This window comes from Atta colombica, unplaced genomic scaffold (assembly GCF_001594045.1).
Source record: "Atta colombica isolate Treedump-2 unplaced genomic scaffold, Acol1.0 scaffold25, whole genome shotgun sequence".
NCBI classification, from domain to species: Eukaryota; Metazoa; Arthropoda; class Insecta; order Hymenoptera; family Formicidae; genus Atta; species Atta colombica.
Window position 1 is genome coordinate 168005 of NW_017259348.1, and position 15617 is coordinate 183621.

Below are 15617 nucleotides of genomic sequence, written 5' to 3' on the forward strand. Positions count from 1 at the left end.
AACAATTGTTATCTTTGAAAATAATACAGGCCATAAAACATCTAGCGATTGGAATCAATATTCGTTGGCTGCCCATCATGTTTTACATAATTTGCGAAGAATGTCCGTGAAAAGGAAGGCCGAAAAACGGAAAGAAGGAGAGAGTTCGTCTATTTCGTTTGATGGCCCTCGAAAAGGAGTCGCCTCTCCATGAAAAGGACTGATCCTTCGGGGTCAAATAAAATAGATTTAAATCTCGCTCGGTCGCTTCGCGCCGGGAGAATACTGGCCCGAGAAACCTTTTCTCGTTTTATGCCGTTGCCCTTCGCCAAATGTAAGAATCGACATAATAATTAAATAGAGGATATAAGGAAAATGCGTACTTTGCGAAAAAATTATTGTCAAACGTCTACCATATATAATAGAAATGTTCAATCTGTTCCGGATAGTCCTAGTTGTGAAATTATGAGAAGCGTTCGAAAAGCTTTCTTGCGAATTAGGCAACAATTTGTAGCGTGAAACGGATTGCAAAAGCCTTCTACGTGCACAAGTGCAATATTAATGCGACTGGTGATTAATACGGTGCAACAAATATTGGCAATTGCGCTGCTAGCCGGCTATTATTGCGTCATGCTGCTTTAATAATATCCATTATTGTTTCATTATTAATAATACGCACGTATTTGAACGTGGTAATGATGATACCCTGTAAGCTTATTTCGAACCTTCATCATAATCGGGCCGCATTAGCATAATTACTCTTAAACGATCGATCTCGGTACGCTCGCTTTAATGATGCAGATATTGCACTCGGACATACACTGTCGTTCAAAATATCGCATCTGTATGATTTTTCTGCATGATTTTTCACAATCGTGAAACTGAATTTCACTCGTTAAAATTTTTTACCACAATAATGATTTTCCGAAAGACGAATATTACAAGTTAGATATTATAGCTATAACTAAAACGTTATAGCTATTTCATCCAGCAAAATTTTATCTTGTATTTATAAAACTGTTTAGTAAGATCAGAAAAATCTATGTTTAAAACGTGAAGATAAAAAAATTTCGAACCGAAAAAACCTGCTCCAAGTTTGAGAATATTTAGCTCACATACGGTGAAATTTAGCTCACAACGGAAGAAATTTGCGAGAAATTCGTTTAAGGATTATACGATCGCGCACGTCTAACTGGTGGAACTCCTTCTCAAGCAAATATCATAGAGAAAAGGAGAATGTGGAAGAAGAAAGAGGAAAAAGAGAAGAGCAGCGCGCACACCCCGCCTACGCAACGCTTAATGATCGGAGCGCGAAGTGCAGTCAGCCGCCGTAAATTATCCGTTCGGTCGAAGGCGAGTCTAAAACGCGGATCCAATAGACGAGAGCGGAACTGAGCGACGAAGCACGGTCGACATTACATTGGTCGGCTGCCAGAGTCGGAGAGAGCCTGTGAGTTCATCCGACATTAGTTACGTCAACCGCGCGCCGCACTGAGAGCGACGTGGCAATGGTTCATCGGGATGAAGTAACCGAATTCTCGTTGACACGTGCATCGGCATACGTACGATGAATAGGAGGAACAGAATGGAACCAAATGGACCATCGGCAACGAATAACTCGATTTGCTCTGTCTACGCGTACTCGAACTGGTTGAAAGACCGAAGGGTAGGTAGATGGTAGACAGGAGTCGAGTGGGCGGGAAGGATAGAGCTAAATGGTACGAGAAGGTAAAGTGGGAAGAGATACGGTAGGAGACAGTTAGGTAGTGAGGAAGGAACGACGGAAGGAAGGAAGCGAGTTATCGAGACAGTAGTGTCATCGTAGTCGTGCAGAGGTGCCCAGTTGTCGAGCAAACTAGAGGGCCAGTCTCAGAGCCAAAGAGGCTCAGTCAGCCAGCCAGCCAGCCAGCCAGCCAGCCTGCCAGCCAGCGAACGTACGAGCGAGCGAACGGACGAGCGAGTGAACCAGCAAGTTCTTGTTTTATTCAGTCGGGATCATAAATTACGAATTTAAACACACAATGAAAGACGCTTAACAAGAAGCTAACGCGAGATTGAGAGGCCCCGCCCGGAACACCTCTTCTTCCGGTGGAAAACCACCAGGCCGACCAATCCGATGACGGTACCGCCCCCGAGCACTTAAACGACCCACGGACTATACGCCAATCGACTCGCATCGAGGGCCGACCTATCTCTCCCTCCGCCGTGTCGGTTTCCGGACGCGCGCGCGAGGACGAGGGCAAGGACGAAGGCACGGAGAGAGACTCGATCTCCCGCCGGAGAGAGAGCGCGCACTCGATGCACCCTATTCGCATACCGTTTAGCGACGCGGCGAGTCACTCGGTGAGGACCCCGTATCGTCGCGGCACGGACGACTTCCTGATCGCGTGTGTCGACTACCCGGTGATCACCTCAGACCGGAACAGTCCGTGACTGATCGTTCCTTGATCGTTCGTTCTCCATGTCATCGCGCGAAATCGGCGAACCGATGATTGTTGAGGGTGTGCGGTGATTACTGCTCTCCACTCATCGATCGCCACTCGCGGAACGTCATCGACAGCCTGTCGCGCGCAGACGACGCGCCGTGCGATCCGCAGGAAACCATGGGGATTAGTGATTGACCTGAATGAGACACCAGTGAAACGGAAGAAATAAAACGGAAAAGGTAAAAACGACAGAACATCTTTCCCGTTCGAGAACAGTGCCACTTGCAGTCGCGATCGCGATTGAGTGTCAAACGTGTCCTGTGTCTTCGGTGCTTCGGCATCGTTGTTCAATCAGCGAAACGCGACAAGTGAGACAACCGTTACCTCCGTACGAAGGACTGATCGGCGTATCGCCGAACTTTCTCCTCGGTACGGCGGGTGATCTTCGGGAATTTTCTCACGCGCGAGGACTCCGTGGTTCCGAGGCGGCTACACGCCTCAATTCAGCACGTAGTTAAGCACAGGCTAAGATTTTTCGCTCACTACCGAACTATGCGTGGTGCGAGATGGTGTGTTCTCTGACCAGCGGCAAGGCCTGCGCCGACAGCGGAGACCCGTGCCCGGACCCGCCATCGCGCTCCACGCCGGAGGGCGGCGGACTCGAGATCACTGAGAACATGTCATCGTCGCTCAGCGACGCGCACCGACGCAACAATAACCACCATCTGGACCAGGGCGACCGCAGCTCGTCCGCAGGTTCCTCGCTGGGCTCGTGCTCGCCGCCGCCCGCCTCGAGCCATTCGCCACCACCCCCACGGCCGCCCTGGCTTCACGACTTCCACGCGGCGGCCGCGCCCCATGTTTTGCAGTTTCTCAATCTGAGCGCCGCCGGGGGTGGCATGCTCGGTAGCCAGCCATTGGCAGCGCTGCATTCTATGGCGGAGAGGAGTCATCAGCATCAACAGCAGCAACAGCAGCAACAGCAACAGCAGCAACAGCAGCAACAGCAGCAACAGCAGCAGCAGTCGCACCAGCAGCAGCATCATCCATCACATCAGCAGCAACAAGGCGGCATCCAGTTGCCGCGTATCACGGTGCCATTATCCACCATCACGCAGGGTCAATCATCGCCTACTGGCAGCGGCAAGCATAGCCCGGCAACCTCCATCACCTCCGTCGGCAGCAATCCCCACGGCATCGACACGATACTCTCGAGACCGACGGCGACGGTCCATCCCCAGGCATCGGTACCGCCATCACATGCGACTCTACCACCGACTCCACATCCCCAGCACATGGCTGCGCCGCGGTACGCCATGCACGCCGGTTTCACTGCGTCTTCGGGTGCGTACTATTCATGTCTTCCTAAGTTTGATAACTTAAATGCGGATGACGCGGTCGCATGAATAATTAATCAAGAATTGTCTTTCTGATTCCAATCCGTGTCGTTCCAACTAGGTGAATACTAAATACGAAGAAAAAAAATTTATTTGAACATTAGATTTGAATAATTTTAACATTTTCTTTCAAAGCTTTAGCGTTCTTTGACATGTCTATTATGTCTCCTTGAGAATAAGAAAAAATGTAAAGAACTCAATTTGCTGTTGGACTGGTTATAGTATTTAAAATTAATATATGTATATCGTTTGTAAATATATTCTTTCTCTCCTATTTAATAGATTCTGGACATTTAATATTGCCCGCTAGATTTTTGGAAAGAATCTTTAATTATTAATTGAATTTCGAGAAGATAAATATGACGTAAAGGTGACTTTTCATATTATTTTATATTATACAAGTTATTTGTGGAATCGTCGATAGAACATTCGAGATCGTTACTCATGAAAATCTTACGAGAAAACATTTGTAATTTTAAGCTTGCATATCGACAATTTTAATCAATTTGTGATTTATTCTTGGAATCAAGGAAATAAATTTATAATGTATATACTTAATTCAATTCGTAATAACTATCGTTTGATGAAAAAGATTGAAATATATTAGAAACTCTGCTCATGTAACAATAAATTATCAACAAATACGTAATGATTATAATTGTTTTTTTTTGCGAAGATAAGATTATAATTGTTTTTTTTTTGTGTCATATATTATACATTTTTTTAAATACAAAGCTTTAACTTAAATTTTCTCACAATGTGATTTCATGATGATAAAGGAGTTAGCAATCGAAGTGGAAATATTGTGAAAAATATTTTGTAAACGTGGGACGGATATAAACGTCGAAGGTTATTGATGCTTGTAGATATTACTAACATCTGCAGTGAACAGTAACAATTCGGTAACCATTCGCGCGTTTGCGATAGAAAATCGGGGGAAACCGCTGTTCTCCACGCACAAATCGTCGCGTGCTGCGATAGCGTGCATGTAATGCGGGATGGATTGAACGCATTAATCGTAGAATTACCAAGGGCGGTCGATCGAACAACCGCGGGCCAGACGAAAGCGCGACTAGGAGTTACAAATCTATTACGAAACTATCTGTGCATTCGATACGATCAGCCCCGGCGTATAATTCACGGATTTACATAGTCGGAGTCTGATTTTCCATTTTGATTCGCGAGAATCACTATCGTCTGTTTTAATCCATTCTGACAAAACAAAGTGATAAATAAATCGAACGCAACTTTTTGATTTATTAGTGAAAAAAATGAAACTTTTATAAAGGTTCGTATAAATAAGAATAAATATTAAACTAAGGAAATGTAAATTAAATACTCTGAAATGATTCCGGCGTTTTAGTACAATAATTTCAAGACATGTTTTCATTGAAGCTAATCATGTTGATTGCCATACTAATTTCTTCTTTTTTTTAAGGTAGAAGAAGAAGTCAATATGATGATTGGCTTCGGTGGAGATAAGCTTTTAAAGATATGGTTTTTCTTAATTCATCCATAGAAAAATTATATAATAAAGAACTTATAATGAAGAATCTCGTTCTTTAAGAGATATATTTTTTTACGTAAATGCATGAGCTTTCAATTCACTTTTACAATGTCACTTCCTCATGTTTTGTTGTTGGCAGCCTGCACCATCAAGACCTCGTTTGTGATGTTGCAAATGCATAATTTTTCTCCATCGGATGGCGTGCGACAAAGCAGAAGGCGTTTGTCATCGCCTTGAAAGCATGTGAAAAGATGTCACGTTCAAGAGCGCTTTCGTGCAACATTTAACCTCGCGTATACATTAAGCTAAATGATGCAGAGCGCATTACTAAATATTTGACACTAAATCATTTGGCATTAACAACGACGTTCAAGTCCACAAAAATGTATAACTAACATCATTCGAAAGAATCATAGAATTTATTTCTATGATACCCAGAATTAACAAAATCGCAAAACATATAGTCATTCGAATTATTGTCATTTAAATAGTATATCAGAATTATTAATCTACTTTATAATCTATAAAGATTTAGAAAAATATTTATCTTGAATGAGGATTGCAAAATTTTTAGGGAAATTTTGTGAAAATTTTTTCTTTACGCGTCACTTTTCATTCCTAGACTATCAGAAATATATTCAGACATCAATTTTAGAATTATCGGGGGGGTCGATGTTATAACAGAAGGGAAGATAGGGTCGTATTATGAAGTTGCTCATGCAAATAACGTATCGTACAATATCACAGTAATATCGGAAACCTGGCTTTAATTCATAAACGCCGATATCACGATTATAATCTATAATCTGTTAAAATGACTTTATTGCTCGCCTTCTGTCTAAATAGAATGCTATTTAAATATTCTAATCGAACTGTAGTAATTAAAAAATTTAATATTTGCACAGGAAAAGAAGATTTTTCTGAAATATTTAGTTAGATACATCTAAATAATTTATTGAATTATCAAAATAATATAGATTGCTTGTTAGACATGATTATTAAAATGTCAAAACTTTTTGCAGCATTATTTATCATGCTAAATTTTCTATGTAATTATTTGATGATCCAACATTTTTATTATTTATTTTCAAATCTGTATTTATAGCTAAAGCTTCAAATACTTTAGCAAAGTCATTCTCCCCATATTATTATACAATATTAACAATTTTATTATTATTATATCAAAAACTTTTGGAATGATTAATATAAATATAATAATATCTTAGAAGCATATTAGAAATATTTCTTTCATGCAAATATTTTGTATAATAAAATTTTGTCTAATTCTAAACAAGTAATACAAATAAAAATAGCAGCCATCATATCCTAAAATAATTAATATAGAATTAATTAAACAGCATTACATCATTTCATTCGGTTCTTTTCAATTGCTATAAACAGCCAAAAGAGTAAATTTGTTTAAAATGTGAAAATGGCAAATTAAATAAAAGCAAAAGCATGAGTAAGAATTACGATATGACTTTGATTGAAATATTGACTGAAAGGAGCAGCGAATGCAGAACGACAGCTCTAAAATTTATGCTTACCGAATTACCTGCTCTCCCCTGGTACATTAACGAGCGACGCAAACGAGAGACGTTACTTAACATTCATGACATTAAATTTCTAAATGATTTGCTCCCGACAGAACGCGGTTATACAATATTTCGTAATAACGAATCGCTAAACAGCGCGCGCTAACTATATCCGTGATTTATACGTTTCGCATGTCGAAATGTGCTAATCGAGGCATCGCGAATTTGATTTTATCGCGTGAAAACGCTATTACATACATATGTATGTAATAGCAATGGAAATAACAATGGATTCCTGCATGTGAGATTTTCTAAGAATTTGACTTTAAGCTAAAAATTCTCATACTTTTTTTAGTTTTATTCTCTATTTATGATTTCGCTTTATTTTTTATATTAAAAATAATTATCTTTTTCTACAACGATTTTTTTTCTACAACGATACTGAATAAATTAAATGCAAAATTTCGTAATTTAAATAAGAAGATATAAATGGCTTTAATTTATTTTAAGATATCATGTATTTGACATTATTATTGTAGGCTTTTAGAAATATCACCCGAGTGGCTTTAAAATTTTTTGAACAAAGATAAGAAAATTTGATGAACAAAGATAAAATCTCGAATAAAGTAATACGGAGGCACTCGAGTGATGTTTCCAAACGTGGCCTTAATCAAACATCTCTATTATCTTAATTATTTTATTTTATTCTTTAAATTTTTTGGAATGAAATCTCTCGCCAAAAGAGTGAAAATACGGCTATTTTTTTAGAAGAGTGAAAATATTTCACTTCTTCAAAAAGCGTGAAATTTTACTCTAAAAGAGATTGTATTTTCATTCTCTTAGAGCGTAGAGAGATTCAGTTCAATTAGAGAGTAGAATCGATTTTTTATCGCTAAATTTTTGCTTTTCATCATCTCTAAATTTTTTAGAAAATCAAATCATACATCAAGTACTTTATGAATCATTTTACATATATCATAGAGGAATTAAGACAATAGAAGGGAGCAATATTATACCGCGGTTACAATCGGTGTTTACAATAGGACACGAATTATTTGATAACCAAATAGGGCAACCATATACGAGCTGAAGTTAGGATATTGCGGGTTAACCAACTGACGACATGCTCGTACGCGGCTTGGTGGCGAATTCGGATTTCCGCGACAGGATGCATGAGCCTTTGGTCCACTTGCGGTTAAATGAACAAAAAGATCACGTTACGATAAACTACAGTGGTAAACAGGCACCGAACAGTGCAGTATGATGATAAAAAGAGATGATAAGAGGGGGATAAGTATAAATTTAATACCGCGTAAAATATATAAAGGAGAGGCCTAGCACAAAAGTGTAATGTTCAAAAAATAAGAGTGATAGTAAATCATGTGTGACTGTGACCGCGCTAAAGTTTGCCGTAAATATATCCTTCATTACTCCAAGTCCAGTCTCGTAAAAAGTAAAAAAAGAATGAAACGAGAATCATATCGGGATGCGACACAGCGTGCACACGAGCAATTCAATTTTGAAAAGTTCGCTGCAAAAATATCGCGGTTACGTTCTTGCGTCGTTCTTCGTGATGAATTACATTCTGTATTTTTGTGACGTAAATGACATCGCATGGAATTATTACCGTCGTTGTTTCACAATGTTCTTTTTAAATTGTTATTCTATCCGTTTTGCATGATTCTGACTGATTGATTTTGAAAGAATAAAAATGCGCATGAAAAGAATGATTTTGCTGAAGTATCTATTAGCTAGATACACACTGAAAGAAATTTGATATAAATAACCATTATTTTGTTGATGCGAGTTATAAAAACTTTCTTTCTTTTTAATTAAAAAATTGTGTTTTAATTTAAAAATTATGTTCTAAAATTAAATTAAAATTTCATTATTCTAACCAAACGACATTATTTTTAAATTAAAAAGTAAAAATGTTTTTGTAAGTGCATATCAACAAAATCATATCAAAAATATTTCTCTCAGTAAAGTTCTGGAAATAATTTTGCTGGACCATTAAAATAATTACGTGTTAATCTCAAGTAAGTATGTTGAATAAAATATGTACAAGAAGTTTTGATGTCTAGTTGATTTAACAACTAGTTGCTACATAATTATTTTGATGGCCCAACAAAATTATTTTCAGATCTGCATGTACCTAAATTTTTTAATATTTCAGCAAAATTGTCTTTTACACGTGTGGATTTAATGTCGCTACCATATATCGTAGATATTAGGTTCGGACCGGAAACCGGCACTCGTGCCAAAATTGGACGACAGTTCTGCAGGTGTACGTTCTATGAAATAAAGCAACGCCCGTTGGAGTCGAATATCATGAGGCGGTATGTTTATCCAGAAAGCAGATATTCACATCATCCTAGAAAAGGAACTGCTTGGCGTACCATGTGCCTCCTCACGTGTGTCTTTCATTTTTTATCTGTAATAGAAACCTCTAAAATATTGTGTGACATCTGCTCTGGTTTTTATATCATAAATTACGGCGTTTTTATCCCCTTTTTAAATGTGCAAAATCTCAGAACTTTTCTCATGACTCACAACAACTTTTGCGAGGAGGTATTTTTATTATTTTTTTATACGACAATACAAGACTACTTGGTTCATGAAGATCCGAAAATTTCTGCGCAATCGAATTGTTATCAGCGATAAATTAAGAGACACCTCTTTTGCAATAAACGCAGTTATCTAACGAATAAATTCAGGAATCAATAAGCACGGGAATCGATAAAGAAGCAAGACATTTCTTAAATACATTTACTTGACACGAAACGCCGTGTCCAATTAGGTGAATTAAATCTTAAAATATGAAAGCTACTGCTTCTAAAGAATGATACGTTGAAAATTTAGCATGATCGAATAATTCAACAAAAAGAATGTCTTGTATACACTTCTTCAAATAATATCTAGTAGGGGAGACCGAGGCCGGTTGTCACAATTTTTTGATTGGTGACTTTTAAAAAAAAGTGGATACATGATTTTGAAATATTATGTATGTTATAATGTCTCTATATAGTTTCTAAATATGTTATAATGTTTAATGTTATAATGTCTTATAATTTATATCCTTTAAAAAAACTATTATTCTTCATAATATTTCATTCATCATATCGTACAAATAAATTATTTAATTTTGAAGCTGCGGAAATATAGCAATTAACCCCGTTTTGATTCTCAGTATTATATTTGTTATTGACAACACAATGAAAAATATAATATTTATAAATATTAAAAATATAATATAATTTTTATTTTAATGTCAGTTAATTAATAGTAATTATAGTATTAATACAAATAAAATATACCTATTATTTTAATCATAAAATACGTAATTTGTTTTTGTATCATACTTTCTATATGAATAATGAAAAAGCATATACATATATCTGTATGAAATATAATTTATTTGTAAGTATATTCTTTAAAAATGTATCGATTTAAAGATATTAAAATCGAGTGCCTTCATCTCATTTTGGTCACTTTATTTCACATAGCCAGTTTTAATAAAAAAATAAAATTATATGCACAAACTTTGTCAGGATAATTAATTAATCATAGCAAAAATTTTCTAAGACATTTTCTATGAATGCAGGATATCGCGATTAATAATGTCAAAGACTTGTCAGACAAGATAAATTATAAGAAAAATTTATTCACTAATTTCATTTCCTTAAAAATCATTATAAATAATCATTATATATATATATATACAATGCTTTGGGTGCAAATTATTTTATATAACAAATTAATATTATTACAATCTACAATCAAAAAAAGAGATTGTTCTGCCATACACTTATTGATTTATAGCATTTTGACAATCAATCCTATATGACAATCGGCTCCGGTCTCTCTCCTATTTTTACGCACTAATTCTAATATCTAGCTCTGAACCATCTTTTTGGTTATTTTGCAAGAGTACTTTGAAATGAAAATATCGAATATTTTGAAACAGACATGCCCATGTACTTTGCATGCGTATGTATGCAACACGAAAACGCACGGCGTATAGGATTTCAGCACGATGAAATAAAATAGTCATATATCGTTATTGTATAATCCTGTCAAATGCATTTGCGATATTTGCCTGTGTCTCAAATCTGTGCGGTGTACACATCCGGGCATTTGGTGCACACGCGCGTTACACAATGGCGCATACATCCGAACTATCCCGCCGTAATTCGCGTAATCATATACGGTTTCAATAACGGTTTAATGGGTAACCGACTTCATTGTCGTATTAGACAGATTACGTCGATTACAAATACGATAAGCAGCACGGCTCGTATTTACGACGCGAATTCGGTAGCGCGCGAATGCTGGTCTGTTAGAATTATAGACGGATACATATACGTATGTATGAATATTATGTTTCTATTGCGTATACACACACACATACACACACACACACACACACACACACACACACACACACACACACACACACACACACACACACACACACACACACTGTATATATTCCCGTATAAACTCCGTCTGCTAAAACATATCGTCGCGTTTTATTCATATCAATAACGCGCCGCCGGCGTCGATTTGAACGCGTCGCGACATCGCCCGTGATTCAATTCATTCAAACAATTCATTCAATTAAATTCATTTATTTCTGATTGAAATAAAATAGTTAACAAACAAAGACTCAAAGATATGATACATTTAACAAAGTCATCTTTAAAATTAGAAAAGTTTCCCTTTTATTCACGTTGTAATCCCGCGATGCGGTTTGCATGATGTAGAACGTAAAGAGAATAATGGTTGCGTTTAGGAAAAAAGTAGCTTTGCAACTGTTGTAACATTCTTTAAGATGATTGATTAAGTGAAGAATTATAAGGGCAAGATCACAATCGTATTAAAGAATCATACAGTTGCAAAGCTGCAGCTTTTTCTTCTGCTAAACGCAGCAGATTTTATTATTGTTGAGAGTATTATCTATTTGCAGAGTATAAAAGTATTAAATTATAATCACGTCACAAAGCACGAAGATAGCTTTTCTTTTTCACGTCGCCGCACTATCGTCATCGCGATTATGCGATTCGCAACGTGCCGCCGCTAATTGACATCTGATACCGATCGATCTCTCCTGTGCGTACGCTTTACACCGCTGGTCATTAATTAAATTCTCGCCGGACGCGCGCGCGCGAGCCTACCGATCGCTGCTGTATAAATGACAAAAAGCCCATCAAAATGTATGTATTAAACGATAAATATTTCGTTCACTTACTCGCCCATCGACGTCGATGTCGCGACGTTTGTACCTTATTCACCACGATATTCAGTCGAATATTTATAGCTAACTTGTTTTCCCGATTGGCTGTTCCAATAAACACGACGTATCGCATATATATATATATAAAATTCTAACTTATGATTTCAAGTAATTAAGTAAACTTCTTGTTTATAAAAACTTTTATACATTCATAGCTTTTTACAGTATACAGAGATTCCTGCAAATTAAATTTTCGAATCTAAGAGATTCGAAACCGAATAAATTTGAAATTTCGAATTATCGGTGGTTCGATTTCAAAATCGCCTATTTTATTTGCGTTTTTTCGAACATATGATCAAAGATTCGATTCAATCTGATCTCATAAATAGTTGATTCGCACACCTCTACTTAAAGCTACAAACGAGAGAAGCTTTATTCTTCAGTTTAAGTAAGTGACGCTCGCTCTTTCAGATTCTATTTTAAAGATTAATTCCGTCAAGGTTATTGATATTAAATATTTAAAAATCTCGAATAATATGTTATCTTAAAGTTTACAAAATCAAGTATGTATATAAATTCACACGGAACTATTGGAACACTAAGATCCGCTTTGACGAAATATATATGAATTTCTCTTATTTAATTAGATTTATTCTCATCGGTCTAAATTCATATCATATATAATTGTCTTAACTTAAGATTAATTTCTTTTTCCAAAGATTGAGTGTCAAAGCATTTGTAATTAAGATTAAGATCGAACCTCTGTGAAGTAAGATCGATGATATTCAAATACATTTTTAAATGCTTTTAATTGCCCGATTCAAGATTCTCAACGAGATGTCGTAAAAGTGCGTGCCAAAGGTTTTGAGAATCGAGAAGACCTCACCTTATTTCTCTTTCCCTTCACCGGACCTGCGAACAAAGAGCATGATCGCGGGTATTTTTGTTGATGAGCGTATACGGGTTTAGCTGTTTATGATCCCATAAATTCTGTCTGATTTCGGCGTAACGGACAAAAGATCGGATGGTCGTGTCGCGCGTATCCCACTATTCTCGTTTTCGTCATCAACGATAAAATGGAAATGACGCTTTATTGTTCAAACAAGCATAAAAACACGCACCCGAAACGAATTAAATGCGTCCATGCAATCAGGAGCCAACGCTCTCAATTGCGACTATTGCTAATTTTTGAGTGTAACTGATCGTTGAATGATTTTCTTTAATAAGCGACCTCGTATCATGAATGTCCTTGATGAAATATTGCGAGAATACTGAACTATTATATGGTAACAATCGATTAAACTTAGATTTAAATAACTTTCCAAAATTATACTACGAAGATATACGTTTTGTTTCTCTAAAAGTGATGACATTGTACAGCGTCCTGTATAAGATTTGCTGAGACTATTGTGAGGAAGGAATTTATTATTTAATATTATTTTCTAACAACTTTTGATCGATAAATTAAAATTGTCTATCTTCTTAAATATTTTAAAAATTATAAATGAATTATATAAGTAATGTTTTTAAATATTTTAACAATTATATGAATTGATTATTAATTATTGAATGATTATTAATCATTTTGCATACGACACAACGTACTAAAATAATTAAAACAATAAATAATGGATCTGTAAATGCATTTAAATTATTGTAGACTTTTCCAATTAATAAAAAGTTAAATAGAGAGATATTCACTAAGATTTAATTAAAACATGTAAATCATATATTAGAATTCCTAAATTTGTTGAAAGTAATAATCGCTCTTGAAAGAATAAACTCTAAAAAATATATATAAAGGTATATAAGTCTCATATCTTTTCCAAAGACACTAAGATAATAAGTCTTGAAAACGCGAATAATGATAATTCTGCCGTATCTTTTATTCGATTCACGCGTTTCGATCAGAGAGAGATCAATTTAATCTTCCTTAATCCGCGCAAAAAATCCGTCGGATCTCGACGACCGATATTTACGGATTCGATATTCCAGCAGCCGTTCTCTCGCATAGAGCTCGGCTTAAGTCGACTAATTTCTCGCATTCGAAAGGTCGGATCATTAAGGTCTCCGCATAGCGAGAGTTGCCAAGGAACCTCTCTCGAGGTTCCTTATGAGTTTTATGAGTCGAATTGGCGTCATGTGTATTTGTACGTGTGTGCTAATAATCTCGACTAAAACACCAAGTTCGATAGATATGAATCTTCGTTGAGTTAAACCAAACGAGTTCCAAATAGAAGAGACGAAAAATACCTACAGATCCTCTAATAATTTTTTTGTCTGTATAATCATCTCTTGAATAATTCAATTACAAATTACATTATTCAAATTGTGTCCAATGCAAATTATCAACATTCAAAGAACTGAAATTATACGATTTGTAAAAATTAGAAAAAAAAATTGTAACAATTCGTCATAGATCTTGTAAACATGGATACGCCTTGTGGCAGTTGTGGCTAAATCAAAGGTCCGAGTTGACAGAGCGAGAGAGTTTAATAAATTCTATCCTTCTATGAGAATGAGACTACTGCGCAAACTCGGGCGTAATGTCATATATGAATATATATATAGACTTCAATTATGTTTTATTACATTTTAAAATAAAATCGTTAAACTTACGAATAAAAAGAAATATTGTCATTCTTCCTCCAATATACATCACATAGCTCCAATATATACATTGTCTTATCATTTTTGCAAGTTTTCGCCAACTATAACCTATCGGTTAAAATGACACTGCGTATATATTTGAGATTGTTGATCATTTCTCATACAGTCATTTCGAGCATGCGCGTTCTATGTATAATGTATGTACATACATACATTTGGTACAACAAAGTATAGAAGATACAACGCACTATGTCTCTTTTTATCTAACGGGAAAGGCGCATCTATGTGTACAAGATCTATGCAATTTGTAATACAATGTAACGGACATTCGGATTTTTCTCAGTTTGACATTTAATTATTTCGCGGGGAGGGAGGAAGCGGAAAGAAGAAACGAGATTGAAATCTGTCGCGAGGTCGCGCGGCTTATAAAATTGCGGCATTTAAATTCCGCTTGCATATTCCGGACGGATGCGAGTTGTATGAAAATTGCGTATGATAAAAATGTAAAATGAATCACATAGATGTGGAAATGAGAAAAACTGGGAAAAACTGAAACTTAATAAAGCGATTTACGGTGGAGAAGCGAGACGACTTGGCCGACATCGATCCGAGGAAGTTGTTTCACTCGGGACACTCGATCAGTAAAGAGCGCTCTCGTTCTGCATCTTGCCGTTGCATTTTACGGCTTCCTTCGATTATTACTTCAATATGCGCTGCTATCTGAATTATCGTAAATCCAATATCGTTATCTACATCGACGCTTGGGACATATGTTATATCCGCTGCGTTTAATCCCAATATCAGTTAAATATACATCAATTATTAATATCAACGATTATTAATATCCCACACAATACACTTTCTTCAAAAAAAGAGAAAAAGTCGCAAATAAAGAAATATATATATACATATATATATATATATATA

At 36.3% G+C, this 15617-nt stretch overlaps 1 protein-coding gene across 1 annotated transcript in view; it reads left to right on the top strand.

Moving 5' to 3' along the window:
- The first annotated feature begins 2971 nt into the window (after positions 1 to 2971).
- Positions 2972 to 15617, top strand: part of LOC108688938 (homeobox protein Nkx-6.1-like) — a 42315-nt gene continuing 29669 nt past the window's right edge. Inside the window, exon 1 of the mRNA XM_018195489.1 lies at positions 2972 to 3749. Coding sequence (XP_018050978.1) covers positions 2972 to 3749 — 778 coding nt within the window. The remainder of the gene's footprint in view (positions 3750 to 15617) is intronic.